This window comes from Erithacus rubecula, assembly GCF_903797595.1.
Source record: "Erithacus rubecula genome assembly, chromosome: 3".
NCBI classification, from domain to species: Eukaryota; Metazoa; Chordata; class Aves; order Passeriformes; family Muscicapidae; genus Erithacus; species Erithacus rubecula.
The window spans coordinates 8,376,340-8,398,848 of NC_136689.1; the positions used below are offsets into that span (position 1 = coordinate 8,376,340).

At 39.3% G+C, this 22,509-nt stretch overlaps 1 protein-coding gene across 1 annotated transcript in view; it reads right to left on the reverse strand.

The window, feature by feature from the left end:
* Window positions 1-1,256: 1,256 nt before the first annotated feature.
* The window catches only part of PTPRN2 (protein tyrosine phosphatase receptor type N2), a 628,212-nt gene continuing 606,959 nt past the window's right edge, over window positions 1,257-22,509 (reverse strand). The window contains exons 22-23 of the mRNA XM_079300304.1: window positions 10,541-10,614; window positions 1,257-5,925 (exon numbers count right to left, since the gene is read on the reverse strand). Of these exons, the coding sequence (XP_079156430.1) occupies window positions 5,854-5,925; window positions 10,541-10,614 (146 nt within the window). The 3' untranslated portion in view covers window positions 1,257-5,853. The remainder of the gene's footprint in view (window positions 5,926-10,540; window positions 10,615-22,509) is intronic.

Consider the following 22,509-nt stretch of genomic DNA (forward strand, 5'->3'; position numbering starts at 1 on the left):
GGAATGCCAGTCCCATCAGCACTTGTTTCACAGCTGTGTGCACCTGTGCAGTGTGAGGCCAGAGCAGCACTGCCTGCAGGAATGAATGAATGATGCACAGCTCATGGCTTTGGGCTCACCTACAGCATTCACAATGCTCCAGTAGTTATACAGTTAAACACATTTCTCTTTTTGTCCTCCATCTGATGTTACCAGAGTTTTCAGAAAGCTGTCTGGGAGATGAAAGACCTCCTAAATTACACCAACAGGAAAATAGCTGTAATGGTGCATATATTTTGCTTCCAAGATGAAAGTCACCTTCTTACACTGAGAAAGGAACAGATATTAAAACATGCAACTACATAAACAAGGTTAAAGAATGTAAAATGTGATTCTTCTGATGGGAAGGAAGCGAGCTGGACTAGGACCACTTTAGGTTTCTGTTTGCATTTTTCTAGTCATTTTGAGGTAAGTGGCAAACATATTTTAAGTCTTCCTCAAAACAAAAGTGAAATTTTAACACAAAACATAGGACCATGAGAACTGCCATGCCAGGGCTGTCTAAACCCAAAGCCTGCTCTGGCAGCCAGCAGTAGGTATTTCATGGGAATATCCAAACCTTCATATAATGGACAATGCTTATGGGAAAATGACTTCCTATACCCCAGGAAAAAGACTTTTTATTGAATGCTGTGTTTGTGTGGTAACCTTATACTTTATTCCTCTTAACATTATTTAATATAACAGTGAGAAGTTTCCATTGCCTGCTCAAATACTCCTATGAACTTGTACTATTTTAAAACTATAAATCCTTGGCCATTTTGTGATGGTCTGCTCCACCAGCCTTTCTTTCAAAAAAAAACATTCCTGCCTTTAATTTTCCTGAAAGCAGGTACCATTTAATGTTTGTTAACTCGTACACTCTGTGGCTCTAGGTGATTTTTTTCCACTTCCTAGCAGTACAAGGAGAGTCCCTGTAACTTAATCATTCTTTTGCCTGCTTTGCTTTTGGCCTGAACACAGGAATCTGTCTAAATCAAAATCCTGTAAGGTGCAATACTGCAGCCACAGCCTGAGCCAGAGTTGGCTGAAATACCTTTTCAGAGCAGATGAAATGTGCATTTCCAAGCCATCAGCAGGGCATTTTTGCCTCTAACTGTGAACTTCCTGTTCCCACCTTGGATAGTCAGACTCCCCCCTAGCCAGAGACACAGACCCCACTCCACCCCCCAAAGAAAAGCAAAGCACCAGCTGTTAATGCTGTATTCACAATACCATACTCCACAGACAACGTGACTTTATTCACAAATATGATTTTTACAGAGGTAGAACAAAATACTTTGTATAATCTTTTTTTTAAACTATATACATATAAAGAATATAATAGAATGACAAGAAAGAAAAGGTTGTAAACAAAACAATATTATGCCATCAAATACAGTACAAACAGCATGCATGAACAGCTTCAAATGAAATCTTGCTGGTGTAACTTTTTTTTTTCTCATGTGGTAAATGAAGAGTAGTAAAGAGTCATGCTCTAATTGGATTGAGTATGCCACAGCTCTGCAATTTTGTTTTAATTATTTTTTTTCTTTTACAATAAACCAACAGGATCACTTTCTTTTCACTGTGGTGGGGAATGCTTTTGTAATGCCCAATGTAATATTAACAGAAAAATATAATAATCAAATCTACAAAGTGTACTCTCATTTAAAAAGCAAAACCATAGAAACTGTACAGTTTTAAAAAGCGAATTATCTCAAATGCTTCTTAAGAGAATTTTCTAAAGAAACAATAAAATATGCAGAATAAAAATGAGGAGAGCTATTGTTCTGTAACAAAGCTAATCAAATACTTGTTTTCTGTCCCAATAAACAGTTTTTTTAATTAATGACTATTCTGGAAATTATGAAGTGGGCCAGGTTTTATTAATGTTCCACTTGACTAATAAGCATGAACTCCTTACAGGTACTATAGCTGTCATTCCCCTGGGGATGGATGGGGATTGGTTCTGCATGCATGCTGGAGACAAGGGACAAGGTTTAGTCATGGGTGTAGATTCTAAAAATATTTTGAAATGTGTTAAACATTTAGTAGCTTTTATAAAAATAATCTGGCTTGTTTTGCTACTGGATTGAGATTTGGATTTGTGATTTTCTGCTGAAATTCATTCTTGGCCAAGGACTTCCACTGGGATGAGAGTTACCTGGGCTGCAGCAGGTCCCATGTTGGCAGTGGCCAACAGCAATGGTTACAGCTCACACCTGAACACCTGGAGCCAACAGAAAACCCCACACTTGTTCAGCCCTGTGCCTCAGGCTGAACCTCAGGGATCTGGGATGTGGGGAATGGTACTGTCCTGCCTCTCCATCCCTCTAAGTCCCAGCCCATGGAACCTCATGGGAAGGGCAAAGGTTGGAGAGAACAACTGTGCTTTTACTTCTCTGAAATATCAACTCTGGTGACAACCACCTTTCTGTCCCTCCTATCTGGACACACTGACTGCATCACAGGGGTCTGGTCATGTCCCTGCCCTGCTCAGGGACAGCAGCTGTGTGTGCTACATTTCTGCCTCTGACCAGCGAGGAGCAGTGGGGTTAAAATGCCCTCCTGCAGGCTGCCCCCTAAAACACCATTTAAAGATTCAACCACACAAACACAACCTGTACACTCCATCTGTCTTTGTCAAGAATGTGAGCATGTCCAATATTAAACACATGCTGTTTGTGGCCTAGAGTCAGACACCAGCCCCAGCTTCAATCACAATGAGTTTACTAAAGATCAGCAGAAAATTGACCAGAGAAGGATGGTGGGTCTCATTTGACTTTGAGCTCTCAGGTGATTCCAGTCTTCAGGCAGAAACTCAACTCAGCCTGACAGAGAACATGGGGTGCATCCCATGTCCAGTGCAAGGGGCTGGGGGTTGGCCTGAATAACATCCTTCACCAGATCACAAGGATTAAGTTAACTGCAGTGAAAAGAAATACCTGCCCTGCATGGCAAATCCATCTCTGTGGCTTCATCCATGGCTTTGGCATCTTCCTGGCAAATGGACAGACCCCTCTAGACTGTCCTGGTGCAACTGAAACTTGTGTTTCACTAATTGACCCTGCAGCACATTACTGCCCCCAGCAGCAGGGCATTTACTGAGAGGTGTGAACAGTGTGCTATGCACAGATGAAATATTCTGTGTGGTTTTTTACAGTCAACAGAATAAGCCTTGCACCTCTTTGTGGAAGAACTGTACAAAACATGGCTGAAATAACAGGATTGTCGATGATGGTCAGTGGGAGATGCTCTAACCCTCTGAGTGACTGCATCTTTCTGTTGTGTAAACTGCTCCACAAGGATGAATAAAACAATACATTCCTGCCCCATTAGCCTTGGGGAAGATTAATGCCCTCTAATCTACACTAAATAAACTCTGAAGCATGAAGTCCCACACTCGGCTGCTTGTGAATTAATAGGGATCACCCTGAAATTGCTATTATGAAATGCAAATATTTGCAAAAGAACAATTAAAAAAATATTCCTGAAGTGCAATGAAAGGCTCGTCAGTCATGTTTGTGGTTTGCACAGGGACAGTCAGGAGGCAAACACTGATGAATCCCAGGGCAGAAACCTGTGCTACAACCCCACTGGCCCACTGGCAGTGGGTGATGGCACAGCATCTCACACTGGGAAATCATTCCACCCAGTAGTCAGAGGGCTTGGCTCAGGATGCCCCAGTTTTGATTCTTTGGACAGTTGTTTGCATACAGCTACCTGTATTTTCAGAAAGCTGCAGTACGTGGCTCACAGTAAATCTACTTCAAACACTTGCTGATACAGCTCAAACTGATCTCATCTGCCCTGATCTGCAATTCTGTGTTAGCTAAAGTAATAAAAGAATCCTGTTAAATCTAAATTATCAAATGAAAAAGGCAATTTTCTCATTTATACTCCATTAGTTTTTTTAGTTATTGCTAGGAAAGCTCTAAAATGCTTAGGCCATAAAATAAACATGTGGCTTAATGTACAGTATGTGTACTTAAGAGGATGATGGCATCTGCAGTATCTGCTCTGCACTGCTATAGTAATGGGATGCCCAAATTAAGCAACAGCATATATCAAGTAAAGCATACAAAAATGTATGGCAAAAAGTAACAAGCCTTCTGCTTTCTGCTTTTTAATTTTTTTTAATTTTTTTTTTTTTTGGTAACTCTTTAATTGCCAAAAAAGAAGAAATCACCAATATCCACACCTACAACACAAAATTGCAACATGATTGATTTTGATTGATGCTCCTCACCTCTGGGTGAGCAAAACTGTGTGATACTTGTATTTGTAACATTTTACTGATTAGAAGTTTATAAAAGTTCGCCTTCCCAAGTTAAATTCACTGATATGTTTTCCAGTGTTGAAATTACAGTTAACCTAATATGGTTTCAAGCACACAACACTTATAAGATTTTGGGCAAAAAGCACCCCAGATTCTTAAGCCATGGAGATGTAGGATAGCATATGAAAAAGCATCCAAGCATTCACTTTTGAAAATGGAATTAATAGCCTACACCACTTAGGTACCTTCAATAATTTTAGTCTCAGGCCCCTCATTCAAACATATCAGAGTATTTTCTATCAATAATGTAAATTGCTTTAGAAGAGTGCCACAGATAAACCTGTGAAATCACAGAAGCAAGATTGCATATCCAAACCATTTACAGACATATTTTAGCATTACTTTGCAACAGTAGGCATTAGGCTTTTTAGAACACACGAATCTCTGAAATTCAATCTTTGTGCTGCTTTACCCCTTCATGCTCAGTTCCTGCAGAACAAGGAGTGAGCAGAGCCTCTGCAGAGAGCTGCAACATATGCCTGGATCAGACAAACTTGATGAGAGTCATAAAATGCAGATGGGAAATTTCTTCTTCAGCCAGGCTTTTACAGAAATATACTTTCCTGGTATAATAAAGGATGGCACAGCGGAGCTTTACAGAGGAAAATGCAAAGATAAAGGGGAGGATCCCATTTTCTTCCTCAGTAATCCCATAAAACCAACAATTTCCTTCCATAGCAGCTCTGGACAATTACCTGACTGCTGACAGGACCCTCCCCATCATCTGAGGGGAGCCTTTGCTCTCCTTTCCTGTGCTGGCAGTGCCAGGTACATGGTCAGAGTTGTGCTCATTGTCCCCTGGCTGCCCATTAATGTGAACAACATGTTTTCTCCCTAGCTGCAACAACCATGCAAGCCTCTTTTATTCATAGTTCAGATTTTCTTCCTCTTATGGCACAAAGCTGAAAAGTAAACAACAGTTAAGAAAACATTTGCTTGCCAAAGCCTGGCATGAGAAGGTGCAAGCTCTCCTTGCCAGAGCCTGGACCTGTGTTTGCTCACACCCACAGCACTGTTTCATGCTCCAACTTGGCACTGTATGGGAACAATCACCATCCTCTTCAGGCCCTCACTCTTATTCAGCCTTTGAGAAGTTACAAAATATAACAGAACACTGTTTTCTGAGACTATATTGACTGCACTAATTACCCACAATATTGTATATTTGCTATTAAGAACATGAATGTGTGCTTTCAAAGTGACATTCAGGGCTTCAAGGATGTGGGAGGAATTAGATGGATTGTTCTGTCACTTAATCCGAGGCTTTGATGTACTTTTAAAAATTCGTTTAAAACCCCCCAAAAACCAGAATACACATTTTAACTGTTGAACTTTTACCAGCTAAAGGAGTTTGTAAGGATCCTATCACTATGTGGTTACAACAGAAGATACACAGTTAAGGTCAGGTCACGATTTCCAAGAACATTCATAGGGGCTGAGGATGAGGAAAACGAGGGATGGATTCTGTGGGAACCTTCAGGAGACTGAGATGCTCACTGGGGAAGGGCCTTGAGTATTGCATTCACCTCCTCTGCCACTGCTGTCAAAGCAAACTCAAACTGCTCCTGTGGAGAGAACAAACACACACCCTCAATAACAAAACAAAAAAACAAAACACTTTCCAGAAAGCCTAGCTCTCTGGTCCACAGCTGAACTTCCTCAAGTCATTGTTAAAAATATGAATATGCAGGATGAACTGTACACTGCAATGGAAAGGAACAAAATGTTCTGGGATTATTGGTGTCATATAACATGTTTGACAGCATCTTGAAGCCAGAGTAATTTTAATGGAGAAAAATGTTAGTAGCAGAACCCAAGCTATAGGGACACGAAAATAAATTGCCTTTGCATGGTCAGAAGGGTTTGGGAGTATCTGATCACCAGCCATTTCCTTCTGACACAGATATGGGAACTCAGTACTTTATTGAAATATGAAGGAAGTGAAATGTTGTAAAGCAGAGACTTTGGCTTTTCACAGGACTGTTTCTAGTTGAAATAATCTAAAATAAAATGATGTATTTTATCTATATTCTATCTGATTTCTATTATATAGAACAGTATCTGCTTTTTGACTTATCTGTCATTGATCTTTAAGCCTCTCGTTAATGTTTGTTAAGACCACTCCTATATAAAAAATACTTGGGAAGACTTTCCTCTGCTATTAATTTACTGTACCCTCAACACCAAAATTATTTAGAAGCCTCTGTGCTGGGTTGGCAGAGGTGTGAAGGACACAGCCATGAGCATCTACTTCTCCTAAGTGCAACCCTAACACACTCCTGAACTGTGCATTCCTACAGAAGGCAAAGCAATTTTAAATCCTCAAGGTTAACAGGTGCAATATTTTCCAAGCAAGTAATTTTTTTTTCTCAGTAATTTAGCTTACTGAAGTAACTGACAGGGTGATAGAGTTTGAGACTTTTCAGTGGAAAGTTTTCTCAAAATATAGGAAAATCAAAGATACCAAATAAGGACTGTGGAGAAATTCCTGGATTTTCTGGAAGTAGTCCAGAGCTTTAAGCCAGCTGGGGTCAAGAGCTGCTGAGGAATTGACTCTGAGGATGCAGGTTTGAGATGCAACCTGCAAAGCCAAGATCAGTGTTGGAATACTGTCCCTGTCTGTCATTAGAAAATTGATGGTCTGTACCTCCAGCCCCTCAGTTGGTGCTGTAGGATGGTTACAGAATACCCAGAACTGATCACTGAACCAGTAACATTAATTTTCCATGGTGCTTCATTTTACTGCTGAATGTACAGGAAGGATGAAAGAACAAACTACAGATGTACAACTCATAGTTCAGAAAGGCAGCTGACTCTTCACTCCTGCAATCCAGTGCCAGTCTTCTCTGCCTTGTCTTACCCCACTGCAGTCAGTTCCCATGTGGAGATGCTTCAGAGAAGTAATGATGGGCAAAGTGCCAGAGCAGAAAAAGCAGAACAAAACTCAGAATAATTTCTCAGCAACACTGCCATTCAGGAATTTTGCTGTCTGCTTCGAGCTGTCAAAGTGGCATCCATATACACTTGCTGGACTGCAGCCAAGAGCTTTTAATCAGACATCAATTCACCCTAAAGAGCAGGACTCACCCTCAACAGGCACTGAAAATGGTGTGCATGACTGCCTAAGGCTCCCTGCACTCTCTAAGGTCTCTACAATTAAAGGAAATTCTGGGAATGCTGGGGCCATCCAGGAGCATCAGCTGTATTTTACCTGGAGCACCATGAGTGTGAGAGAAGCTGGAGAGCAGCAGGGTCAGAGAGGGCATATATGGGACATGCTGGGACAGAACCAAACTGGGTGCTTGTGCCAGTTCAAAAAGCTTGAGGAAGAGTGTTTGCCTCACCCAGGGACTGAGCAACAGGAGGTGTGACCTTAATGACTGAGGCAAAACAATTTACAGAGCCTAATCTGCACAGCCAGAGCTCAAAACTGACTGTAGAAAAAGGGACAGGAGAGCAGACACGAGATGTGTGGGGACATTGCCTGTCAGGGGTGGTGCAGCTGAGCTTTTCCCCCTCCATCCTTGTGCATAACACAGCCAGGTGAAAGGCAGGGGGTGCAGCTTCCATTGATGGGCATCACCACCCTCCCAGGAAAGACCTTCCCACACCTTCCACACTTTTCCATAAGGACAACTGCAGTTAGAGCAAATTAATGTCAGTAATTTTAAAGGAGCTCAGTTTGTTGTTTAGTAGAGCTACACTGCCATTCACATATTGTATTTGCAGTTACAAGACTGCCTGGAGATGAATTTTAACATCTAGCTTTGCCTAGAAAACAGAGCTGGACAGACATGCTGTGGTGTCAGTTCACCTATAATGCAGAGGTGACAAGAATATACTTGGTAAAAAATAATGTGGCTATGTTTCATTGTGTCTATAGATAAAAATTCCCAGGAAAAAAAAGTGAGTTCATGTAGCATATATAACACAGTAAGGAATCTATCTACTATTATAGATTGTGAGAGGATATAGGAGAGAGGAAAAAAAGGAAATATATATTTTTCCCATCACAATGAATACACTTCCTCCTTCATCACTTTTTCCTCTCACATGTGACATATCAATTCTATTTTATGATTCCCCTGCAAAAAAAAAAAAAAAAAAAAATCCAACAAACCCACATACCCTCTGTTATGCTTCTCAGAAATGCAGAATGTCATTATGATCATTTCCTTACAATTTATTATATACAGTGCTTTTGAATTAAAGAAGACAAAATGCTGCAAACAAATCTTTCCCATGCCTGTTGGAAAGGTGGAGCGCTGCCTGCTGGAAACACAATAACATTGCTGAGGGAAGTTGTGTTTATTTTGCCTAGGGATATTCTGTAATTGGCATTTCTAACCTGACTTTTAATCCATCGTTTTAAATTACTCCAAGAGTCTAATATTCCTCATTTGTATTCAGTTGGGAAAGCACAGGGGTTTGTTTAAATCCATCAGAAATATTCTCTGGGGATCGTGCATTGCTAGCATGTAACCAGATATTTATAATTTGCAAGACATTAGCTTGAATAAGTGATTTCGGTGGTTTTGAGAAAATGACAATGATGGAAGAAGGAGCAAGAGGAGAGATAAGCAATATCCTGAGAAAATTTTTCATCCTGGATGAAAACACAGGATACATCTGTTTTCTGGAGTTCTTCCAGACAAATGTTTGGAGGGGAAAATCATGTCTTGAGGGAGATTTTCATGGAACTCAGGTAACTATTGCTGAGCTAAGTAGGAGAAGTTGTTCACGTAACCTCATTCTTTGGTTCTGGAGCGATGTTTTTTCTTCTGTTGAAGGTAACTAGCCATACTTTTTCTGCTCTGAAAAGGAAACTGGAATTTGAGCTCTGTGTTGCCACAGAGCTACATATTTTGAATGCATTCACAGAGTAGTCCAGGATTTGCATCTTACCTCAGAGTAAACATATATGACATTGGATACTGGGTGCTATTTGCCTTTTTTCCCAGTCTGAATAATCAAAGCAGAAGAAAGACTTGTGCAATTTTATGTCTTCCATGCAGATAAAGATTAGTTAGTTTTGACTGGCTCATCTTTATTTTTCATGCACTTACTTAACTGGTAAATAATAATTAACATTCCCCAAGCTGTTCTTCAGCAGTATTTTCCCCTAGTATTAGTGGGAAATAACATGACTGGGAAGAGATTCAGGAAAAATTATGAATCAATGATTCCTACAAGAGACATTTATTTCACCTTTGCCCCTCAGCAATTTCAACTCCCTACACACTGCAGAATTTCCTATCAGTTCCAGCCTGGCCAAGACATTGTGCTGTAACATTGCTCTTGCTATTCAGTTTGGGACTGTAACAATCATTTGATATTTTAAAAGGCCATAAACAGATTCATTTTGCCTCAATACCATGAAAGAGTTTCTTTATTGTCATATTTGCAGCTCTTAACTTGTAGCACAAATCCCAAAATATCATTCTTATACATTGCTGGAATTGTTAATAACAGAAAGTTTCATTTCTACTATTTAAGGGACTGGAATTGCACCATCAGCTACTATGTTTAAGTTTTACATTGTGGAAAAATGTCAAAACTATTACAGCTGACAGGAATTTGAGAGTAAGGCATTCATCTTACCAAAGTGTAAAAATATAGTTACCATGTATAGTTATACATCCATAAAGGCTGTAGGCACGATGCAAGGTCTTCCATTCAAAGACACTAAAAATTACTTGATTTCCTGCAAGACTTTATTGTCTTTAATTCAAAACTTTTGGGTTCTTTTTTCCAGAAAAAAAAAAAAAATCAAATGCAGGTTTCATTCTCTTTAATGAGTAGAAGCTTTAAAAAAAATATTACATGCGAGTTAAGTAGAGATACTCTAAGAAAATAATCCATAGTACAGGATGAAAGCAAGAACACTCTTTCAAATGCACATTTTCTTTAGTAGGCTATAGATTGTTGTCTTGACTGCCCTTCATATATGGTAATCAAGATAGATGTTGGAGATGTTACAAGAAAGAACAGTAAACACCAAAGAAAGTAACCCAGATAAATCTTCAGCATAAATAAACCTCAGTTGGTAGGGAGCCAAACAGAGTAATCAGCAAGCGACCTGCGTTAAATTAGGTCATACCCTCCCTCTTCTGTCATGAAAACAACTACTGTGAAAGACCTTTAATGTATTTAAAATCCCTGTGGATTTATTGACAGTACCTTTGTCTGGACCATGCCTGGTCTCTGGTCCCTCAAGTGCTCCAGGGTAGCAGCAATATCAATCTCTTTAGCACCTGCAACAAACCACAAATTGGGCTGAGTTCAGAGCACAAGATAATCCATGCTGCATCTGTCAATCTCTTGCTATCGGGTTCCCTTTGGGCTAACAGTCCAATTGAAAATTATTACATCCATCCCTCAGCAGACTTGGCAGGCAGCTGCAATTTTTGTCTTCATATAGAAAAATAAGAGGTTGAGGCACCTTTTACTAATATTAATTCAAGAGAAGCCAGAGAAAAACAAATTCTTAAAAATGTCTCTGCACCTAAAGCAGAATATATTTTGTGGAACCTGAGGGTCTGTCATGGCAATGCCACTGAGTGTCCCTTTGTCACTTCTTAGAGTATGCACTGAATTAAGGGCTGAATCACACAAAGATTAATGATGTAAAAACAAGATTCAGGTGACTTTTTGTCACCCACAGCAGACATCCAGAAAAACCTGTCTGTGGCTTCCTAGTTCAGGATTTGTCAGACCACCCTGCTGTGTGGTCACTGTTCCACCTGGGCAGTCTATGGCATTTTCTTTAGGTTCTGCTCTGGGTATCTGGACACAGCTGCCCTGTAGCCATCAGCAGCACCAGGGCACGTGAGACAGGCACAGCCAGTCTGGGACTGGCTCCCTGCCCCATGCACATGGAGGAGCTGCTTTCAACACATGAGCTATGGAGATCAAAGCAAGCCCTTGAGCCTCTTCCCTTTCTTATAATCCACAAAGACTAGAGAGCTGAAGGGAGATGCTGATTTCCTCCTCACTTTCCTCTAGTGACTGATATTTCAAGACCACTCTCCTCATTTTCCTTAAGTGCCTAATCTGAGTCTTTATGAAGGGATTGAGGGAGAATCAGGATTTTGGTCCCTCCTGTATGAACTTAAAGAGTAGAAGCCTAGTGAGAAATCCTTTGAGGTGAAAAGTTCACCTGCAGAATTTGGCCTTCCCTTCTGCATCTTACAGGACCATATCATGGTGCCAAAGCTGCAGGCAGATGAGCAGAGTGTCATCCTAATGCAGGTGTAAGTATCTCATCTCTGCCCCACTCTGCCCTACTGCCCTGGGTGGCTGTTCATTCTCCTAGGGCTGATGTGGGCTCATAGCTACAGGAGCTTGGAAATGTGTTGACCTCAGGTCTCTCCTCTTCTGTACATTCACTTCTGTCACTGGATGGTTCATCAAGGGCAGGGATTGGCCACAGTTCTGGAATCTGCCTTATTTTAAGGGATACTCAGTGGTGTGCTCTGAAGATTTATCAACTGCTTCCTGTTGCCTGGTTCTACAAATTTCCTGGGTCAACCTCTGCCAATTTATGACTTCCTTCTGGAGGCATTTAAACATCCTCAAATATTCACAGGGGTCTCAGTGGCCAATTTGTGGGCCATGCACCTAGAGCATTGATGCTGCAGTGTAACCTGTACAAATCTGAACACATAATTGTTGAGTTCCCAGAACTGGATTTGCAGAATTGGATGCAACATTTACCACTATTCCTACAAATCCTGTAAGGGTTTGTCTACCTGTAGTTGGGTACAAATCAATGTAAATATCATGCACCTCCTCATTTACCCAACTCAACTTTATAGCTCAGCACCATCTTCTAAAAAATTCAGAAATGCAATGAATAGTGAATGATTTCATTTGGTTTCCTTGATAAAAGATATGAAATTATATTTAAAAATAACATCAACTCTACAAGAATGATTTGGAATATGTTCTTTAAATCAATGAAAATATGTTCCTCAGCTGTATCAGAAATGAAACAAATCCATTCAAAAAATATAATAGTGACAACTTAAAAATGGTATCTGACAGACAGTTTTGCTAATTACCATGGGTTGGGGCACTGCATGCTTTTTGCTCCCACCCCTCCCCAGGATTTAGAGGGATGAGCTTTGAAAAAACATAGAAGGTTTTATTTTAAAATTAAAAACCCCCAAATCTCCTTACAACAGAGAAAAGCAATACTTACATACACTATAAAGTCTGATAACAGTGACAGTAATTATACCTTAAATCTGTTGCAGGTTTTGCAGTGGCAATTCATCTGGAAAGCATCATTAAAGATACTCTTTTCACAAACCCTAACACTGGTGTAACACAGTAGTTCTCTTCAGTGATTACTCACACATACATGTGCAGTTAGGTGGGATTTTCCTGTTCCACCACAGCTGTGGATGAAGCAGAGCTATGTGAGTACTGCCCATGCTTTACAGCCTCACTTGTGGCCTCCTTTCATCACCAGGAAATAAAACGTTCCAGTAACATCTTGGTTCAAAGTAAGAGGAATTCTCCTTTCAGAAATTAAGATATGAGAAATATTTAAGACACTTCCATCCATGGGCAAAGTTAACCACAGTTCTGAGCTTCCCAGGTGTATGCTGCAAGGATGGACCCAGAGGGATGAGCTTTATTTGAAAATACTCTGCTCTCAGGACAAAAAGAGAAATGGTTCATGATAAGACATAATTACACTCTTTAGTGGCCAGACAGGCTTCTGAGTTTGCCTTTGAAAAAGTTAATTCCTCCATTTCTCTGATGCAGTTTGCAGGCATTTACTAGTGATCTGATGTTTGCTTTTTTATCATCATTAAGAGAATGACATGACTAATAGTATGAACAACACTTAATTAAAAATCCTGATTTAGCAAAACACCAAAGCATATGCATGCACTGGAACATAAGAACAGTCCTAGTGGGCTGGTGTGCTTAATGGGAAGCTTGTTCTGAAGTGTTTTGTCAATAAAGTCTCTAAAACATCAGTTTTTACTGACTAATGTCCCCAGCCTAAGGGTTGTGATCAGCAGGCCACCCAAAAGCATTTCTGATGTCCTCAGCCACAGGTAATTTTAAGGAAAAGCAGAGCAAATCAAATGTCTTGTGGAGATGCCATTGGGTCAGAGACAATCCAAAGCAGAGGCACAGATTGGTTTGCTACACCATTTTTTCCACCTGTGAATGCCTTGGATACTACGGTGATGGAAAATACTTGAGTGCCTGCAGAGATTGATCAATGAAACTTAGTGCTGCAAAGGCAGGACACTATTTCAGAAGGAAAACATCTTGGAACAAAGAAATTCAAAAATTCACAGGACAGGAGATGAGATCAATGGCATAGAAAAAAGCCAGCTTGACATGCTCTCTCTCTACATGAGTAAGCCTCTCTTCTTCCTCCACTTCTACATCTATCTGCATCTATTCCCTTATTGTGACTAAAACAAATGTGTTGAACTATACATTGCTAGACCTCTAGTAAATCTCATTTTGTAATGAGGGCTTTTTTCTCTTCAAGTTTAGGATATTCTGCTGCTGCATTATGTAAATTCAGCTCACTACCACTGGAGTATGCAATAGTCTGTAAAAAGTTTTCTGGTGACAGACACAAATAAATTTTCAAGGCACAAAGGGAGGTTTGAACTCAACCTGCCTTCACAGGTGAGAAGAGCTCAGTGTTAGAGTGCAGCATGAACTTCCAACTCTCTTTGGAATTATTTTGCTGAAATCTGACCCAAATTCAACATTTTCTTTGCCATTTCTTTAATCTGGGAGTGCAATAATATGTCATTACATTCTAAAGTACCCAATAACAATTTATTTATGCTTCTGAGCCATTTCAGGTGACAAAAAATACAGCATATGCTACATGACATTGGGAGAGAGGGCTATAACATCTAAGGACATTAGGGTCAAGTCATGCTCTTACTGAGATGGCTGCAAAATATCCACACACTGCTAAGGCATTTGAAACATTGCTCATCTGGAAAGCCACACACAAACTAAATTTGATGCAGTGGTTTAGAGAAAAAGCTGGAAGAGCTTGATCCACTGATTCCAAGGATATCTAATTATTGGAAGTGTCTTGCTTAGGATTCTAAACTATTTAGTCCAGTAATAGACACAGATGTCAATTTATTGTTATACAACAAATAATCTACAGGAAGGGTTAAAAATACTAGACAGGAGAGCAAGTGACATTTGGAAAAGAAAACAAAATATGTCAAAAAGGCAGTATTTTCTACCTTTTCTTCCCACCAATATATATCTGTGTGAGACTGGTTTCAGGAGCTAAAGAGAGGGATAAAAGAAGAAGCATTTAAACAATAAAGAACTGCTTTTTCACCTTATGACTGTATTTTACTCTGCAGGGAATAAATTTGGGTTGTGTTTGTGACAGGCTTTTTCACAATGGATTTCATTGCTTGTTTTAAAGGAACATACGAATGTAACTTAGTGTGAGACTGAGCTAATATTGTACCAGCAGCATTGTGAAAAATGACTGTGGAATGTGCTATTTTTTAAAAAACAGAACATACATTTACAGTAATTCACTGTGAGCCAGATACTGCCAGCCTTCCCCTGCCCCTAGCAGCTCAGTGAGCTGGCTGAGTAAATATCTCTGAAAGCACTTCCACACCAGTGTAAGCCAGATTTTAACTTCAGTAATTAACTATCATCTTCCTAAAGGCTTGAAGCATTCACAGTGAGTGCACAACAACCCACATCAGGAACATTAAACTGGATAAACTAAAAGAAAACAAGAGAAGATGCAAGCTGAATGATATTTTGCCCCCAAGGAGAGAAGCAGTTTCTGAAGTTTAGGGTCATATCCTTTGCAGCCCTCTCTCTCCCTGCAGGCATGAATGCTGGATGCATGCTGGCACTTAACAGCTGGTGCTCCTGATTAGCAGATCTCAAGGGGTTAAAGTGTTTGCCCTTAGACAGTCATGTAAGTGGAGTATCCAGCATGTCATAAAAACATGGGTAAATCCCCCTTTTCTCCTGCAATAAATAACGACCCAGCCTAATTCTGCTCCATGAGGTGACCAGCAGCTCACAATATTTAAAATCACCATGAGTTACCTAATGTTAGTTTTATGACTATGATAATGAAAGCTTCCCTCTCTTCTCATTCCCCTAGACATGGCAGGGGTCCTATTTTGCTAAGCACAAGACACATGAGAAATAGTGTGTGGAGGATGGTGCCTTCCACACTGTAGCAGTGCTGCTGTCACTATGATGGCACAGGAATATGACAATGTTTGTCAAGAGGAGTAACATCTTTAAATATATCAGCTGGGGAGAAAAAATGAAGCCATATCATTAAAAAGTTTTTTTCAGGTTCAGCAAACTACAGAGTTTGTGCATCTGAAAATGTGCTGGGTTGGGGTTTTTTTCAGTTAGAAGAACAATCAGCATTTGTTACATAAATGCAGGAGAAGTTTTAGCTTAATTAAGATAATCTTTGAGATTTTTATGTAATAAGCTTGAACATACACTGAAAGCAAAGTCAAATGTTCTATTTTATTCAGTACTAATGAAAAGTGCAGTGTAGATTCTGTAAGACTGATAGAATTTTATATTAAAGCTCTCTCTTAAAAGGAATATTTTAGATTCTAGATGCTCTGAATTTTCTGTGTATTTATAAAAATAAAATGATGCTTAAATACTTCATCAAAGCAGTTATTTGTGGGGGGTTTCTTTTTAAATAACCCAAAGTGAAGAGTTTTCTTTGTGAATGTTTCACAAATACATTTTGCTCATAAATATTAAATTAAAAAGGATTTTTGTAGTTAGGAAAAACTTCCACATCTACTGGCATATATCCTCAAAAAGATCTTATTATAAGTCTGCAGAATGGCCATAAATTTGTTACTGTGAGTCCTAAAGGATGGCTTGGTCATTAGGAGGCTATGTTTAGACAGATTTCAGTTCTCTTCCAGATTGAGACTTTGACTTCCTGCACCTCTTGGGCCTAATCATTAAATTCACCCTATGTTTCACACCATCATTTATAAAATGAACCATTTTTTTTCCTACCTAATGAGTTGTTATGAAAGCAAATCCATTAATGATTATAAGGTACTTGGACACTAGAGAGGTGAAGACCTAGATAGATCCTCTTATTTATTTTTCCAATAGCCTTTGCACCTTTCTCAGCCCTCTTTCTGTTCCCTTTGATCATAAAGTGATCACAATAGTGACTATATGAGGTGGGAGTCATGCTGAGCAGTTGTAAAGGGGGGTTATTAGCACCTTTGCTATTTCCCTTTAAGGAAATGATGATGATTCGTATGGAAATAAGCATTTATCCCAACAGAAAAAAATAGAGTTCCAAGGACAATACAGAAATGACACTTCAAATGACTTTGTTTTTGTAGCAGAAAGTATTCAGCTTCATTCTAGTCAGATATTACCTGCCTAATGCATCATTTTATATTTATTATATTGTATAGATTTTGAATTAGGCCTTGAAGGGCAAAGGGACTTGTTAGCTAAGATTAAAAACTGGCTGGTTAAAATCTTGAAGGAATAGTCCTTGCTACTGTTCTTCACAATGTTGTTGCTAGAAGCTGAAAAAGAACCAATCAGTGTTTGCAGGATCAGCAGCTTTTAGCCTCAGATCCTGCATGGCTCAGGCAGCCAGGAGTGCTGTGGAAGATGCACTTGTAATAATGTGAAACAGCAAAAATACACTTGAGGAAGAAAATCAGGGAAACAATACAGTGCCAGTGAGGACACTCAGATGTCTCATCAGTGTGCCTGTGTTGAGGAAGAACACAAGTGTTTGTCATGTTTGGGTGATGGCTGCATGACTCATGTCTATAGCATGACTCATGGCCAAAGCAAACTGAGCCCAGCAGCTCCACGTGGCCTTTCTCCCTCCCCATCTCAAGACTGACAAAGAGGCTTTCTTTGGTCCTGGATTTCCTGGCCCTTTTCAGCATTCTGCTTTGCCACAGCAAGTGGATAGTGAACTATGGAGACCAAAGGACAGGCAGTAAATAGATCCATGTCTGTGTCAGGAGCCCAAAACACAAATATACCCATCTACACTTGTGTCTGCCATAGTGTACAGAGACAGAAGTGGGCTCTCTGGGGGGTTAAGAGGGCAAATCAGCACTCATAGGCTATTACACTGTCACAGCCATGTGTTTCCAATGTCTAATGTAGCTGGACATAGCACAGATATGCTCTAGACTTGCAAATCTCCTAAATGCCTCCAGCTTCCCACTGACAGCTTCTAAAGGAAGGCTCATGTAGCTGCCCCAGCAAGTGTTTGCCCCATTGAGTACTTAATGTTGCAGCAAAACATTTAATCACACCATATGAGGGGCAAACTCAATCTGATTATAAAGAGAAAAGGGTCATAACTAGGGGGAGTGTAACACCACTTCTTCACTGACCATTAGTTTTAATAGCAAACCAGTAATATTTACTAACTAGCTTAGTCTCAAAGGCCCAACCTCATCTCATCTACTCCAGCCATCCTTGAAGTTCGAATTGGAGTTAGTCATCTCCTCTCTCAACAGCTAAGAGAGAGAGGGTAAGCTGTGATGGGCAATTCATTTGCCTGAGAATTATCCTCCAGAGGTGTGTATCGTTCTCCTTGATGAGAGAGGAGACCCAGACAACTAGGTTAGGTGAGATGCTTAATGCTAGATGTTTTATGTGCCCAAAGTTAGCTGGAATGAACCTGGGCTGAAAAGAGCTCAGTTTCTGCTATTCACTTCTGGGCTCACAAATGCTAGAATCTGTTAGAGCTTACAGTGTTTTAATATCTGTGCTTTGTGTCTGTAGCCTTCCATATTTCCCTGACATCCACATTTGGTGATTTTGAGGGAAATGTCAGAAAGAAGGCAACATGGAACCACAATGAAAAGATAAATCAGCAGTACAGTGTACTGAAGGGCATGGAAATAAAAATGTGTCCTATGAGTAACTGCTGTTTGTACAGTGCTCTGCTGCAAAGAAACAAGAGTATTTTCTCCCTTCAACTTGCATTGTCTAAGTGTCCACTAAATAAAATACATCTCTAAGTATTAGAGATAAAAAGAGGCCTGACCATCAGCTACAAAACACAAAAAACTACAAAAATAAAAGCAATTTTCATTTGTAGTTATCCAGGTGTCTGCTGCTGTAGCTCTGCTCTTGTCCAGGAGGATCATTTGACTCTTTTCATGGAAAGAGAAAAGCATCAGCAAAATCCTAGTGAAGGGTACACTTTTAAAGATAACAAAAGAGATTAATGTATTCAGGTTGGCATTCTCATTATAAGCTTATTCACTCTGAGATGAACAAAATCTGTGTGCATGTGTGTGTAGTTAGGGATAGACCCAGCCTATGGCTGAGTCAGTGAACTGTCTATAATTTCAGATAAAATACCTAAGTGCTTCTATGCATCTAACAACAACCCAAATTAAAATTTCATTACCTTTATTAAAAAGAAAACCAAACAAAAACATCTTCCACAAAAGTACCCAATGGGCAAAGCAAGCATGTAAATGGAGAAGGGAGTGCTTAAAGTAATAAAAGTGAAGTAATTAAAATTATTGTGACAGTCATGCACACACAGAGTATACATTACATATATGCCTTACATAATGTGTTACTGTTTACACATTTTATATTAATACTTGAAGATTGCATGTAATAAATGTGATATTGTGCTGTGTACAGAATCCAAAGGAAGGTGACACTGAAGATGGAAGACCTAGGCACAAACCAATATTTAAAAAAATGATACAAGAAAATAATGCTTCTAAATTTTACACTGATTTTAACAGCCTTGCTGGGATAGAAATTCACTGCTGACATGTCAGTTTTTAAGTTAACATCCTTTGTCAGTGCAGAAAAAACATGCAGAAACCACTCACTGTAACTGAATGCAAATGGATGCTAATTTGAGGACTGATCCTTCCTCACTTCCCGTGTGTGTGAGAATTGTCACATCACATTCTATACATGATAGGAATTGTTTCTCTTTTACAATTAGATTTCTTCCATCTTCCCCAGAAGTTAAAAGTAAAACGAATATGCCTAAATTACTACAAAAGAATTGCTAAAGAAATGGATGTCAATGAGTTTTTTCTGTATGGGGTAAAATGTTCCATAATCATCTATTGTCACTGAAAACACCAGAGCACACATCTAAATTCAACTTACACGTGCATGTGCAGACACACACACACACTCTGAGCACATACAGAGCAAGTATTGTGAATGTGCTGTTACTTCCTGCTAATAGATATTCCCCAGAATCAGCCCCCATGGAGTTTTACACAATTTGCTTCCTTTAGTCCCTCTTCCAGAAACTCTTGGAACATTACCTGAAAGACAGTTGATCTCCATGTGATGAATTGAACACGAACAAAGTTAAGATGCTTACTGCAAAAATGACATTTATGAAAACACGTCTCACTTGGCCTTAAAAAAATCTTGAAGTCCCCTTTGGAAAATATGCATTTTCTTTCCAGGAGACACAGAAGTAGCTCGCCTACATAAATCTATTAAATTGTAAGAACTACATTTTACATTACTTTCATTTTACGTTGCATGTAGGTGGTAAAGTTCTTACAAGACAATACATGGAGTGACCTGAATAAAAGATGCAACTGTTATGGATTCGCTCTTTAAATTCTTTAAACACAGTTTATCCTTAAAAGTGACTAAACTGGTCCAGCTATAGAAATTGTGGAATAACTACACTTTAGCTACTAAATTGTACCCTTAACAGCCAGAAGACCACCACTGGTCAATTGAACGCTTTTTTGCTGCATAAGATTGACTACTGAAAAAGAAATGGTTTTACTCTCTGTGTATAAACTTCCTTTTCCAATCATGCCCAGCTGCTTTCAAAGCAATAGCACAGTACTTCTATGACCCAGCTTTTTCACTTTTCCATATCCTAACCTACCCATTGTGGGGAAAAAAACGCCGCACAAATTCCTTATCTGCTTGTCTCCTCCTTAGTTTCAGTCAATGACCTCTTGTTTTCAAATTAGTCACTATCTCAAGCTGCTTACTGACATCAATACATTTCTTTCAGGGTCTTCCAGCACTCTATGGGGACCCCCCTTCGTGCTCCCTCTCCCAAGGAATAGCCCATGTCTGATCAGTCTTTCTTCACAATTCATTTGCCCCTAACCCTGGATAATTAGAATTGCTTTCTACCATACTTCCCTACTCCCAAGTATTTTCCAATAAAATCCTCAGAATAGCAAATAACTCAAGAAATATGGCTCTTTTAGAGTAACCCCTAACCACTAAATTATACATATAAAAAAAAAGAGATAAAGAAATTCTATCAATAACATTTGCTTGTTGCTTAAAAAAAATCTTTATATTTCATAAAGGAAACCACCTAAAAATGCAGACCATACAACATACAGTGGGAAATATCAACCAAGAACACCTTCCCCATGGTCACTAATTCATTTCAGAACAGAAGCTTGTAGAACATGTGACATTTTTATCTTCCTTCTATGAGCTATTAATTGGTGGCTCCATGCAGGCAAAAACATGTGAAAAGCTTTAAAGCATCATGTGTCCAAATGTGTTTCTCAAAGGAAATAAACATTGTTTTTAACAGCTTTTTCTAAATAGTAAGAGTTTGCTGAGCATCTTCAGGCTCGACCGTGAAAAAACTATCCTATACATTCCCTATACACTTGTGCATGTAGCTGGGGGCCCAGCTCTCATTGTGATTAATTATCTGCTGGGAAAGGCTGCAAGAACGAGCACTATTTGCCTAATTGTGTTTCCAGGGTAACTCATTACATAAAAGTTACAATACATAAATGCAGCTCGTTCGAAAAACCGGCCTCATAACATACGATATGTTTACATGGACACGAGCAACTTCCTTTGGAAATTGAAATAGCAGCATTTCAGATTTACAGGGTTGGCATTACTGCTGCTGAGAACTGAGGCAGTCTTGTAGACAGCACAACAGTAAACAAAGCAAACTCCAATTTTTTGGCTCTGTATTTTTTCTCTGTTCCTAGAGATAATAATCTGTGTCACCCAAACCTCAAAGACTAGCCATGTAATTAAGTCAAACTCAGACCCTGAAAACAATTATAAAATCCTGAATTTTTCTGCTGTGATTTTTTTTTGTGGAATACTACCTATTTCTAACCCCACTTTTTGACCCTCTAGCCATACATTACCTTCAAAAAAAGAAAAAATAAATCTCCCTTTTACACTATATATTCTCTCAACCTCTGTATGAAATGGAGTATGTTAAATTTTGTTTTCATAGGAGAAGCTTGATCCTGGGCTGAGGAAATATTCCCTCATTCACCAAAAGCATGTCAGAAATAGTTAGCTCTACACTTGTATCAGCACAACAGAACAATAGAATTTTCTCAGACTTTGCACAAGGACTCAAAAATAAGCAGATTGAATCCATTTTAACACGAGTATGGGCAAGCATTTCCTTTCATAAAACCCTTTCAGAGAGGAGCTAACCCCACAACTTCATTATGATTGTTAAATCCAAACAGCAGATAAGCAAAACCTCAGCAAGGGTTCAGATTAGCCCAAATCATTTGATCACGATGAGTCAGAAGGCGAATTAAGGAATCTTTTGTTTTGCCTTAAAATGTCACGGTATAAACTGCATCTGCTCAGGAGCTGACTCACAAGACCCTCAGACAATAGGGTAGCAGGGGCAAGGGAAGGACTTGGGGAGATAACCTCCACAGCCAGCCCAGGCCAGAGTGTGTGTGCTCATCAATTATAATCCAAGCTTTTGAATGCAAGAGAATAAACCGCTGGTTCGGCTTTGCTAAATCAAATCTTTTTTGCTGGGTTTTAGAATTTGGAAATCAATACTTTAAAAGGATTTTAAAATTCATATTCACCTTCCCTTTGACTCATCTCGTTTCAGCCAGTTCAAACACAAGAAAATGGATGGTCAGCAAACCCTAAGCAGCTGCTGGCTGGATGAATATCTAAAAATCAAACTATTATCTACACTATTCAAGCCTCTCAGTTCAGAAAAATGAAAGTGGGAGGACCCATAATCTCATCTTTTTTTTTTTTTTTTTTTTTTTTTTTTTTTTTTTTTGTGCCAGAAACACTCAATAAAAATATCTTGCAATATATCACACATCTAGTCACTACAATAAGCCTGC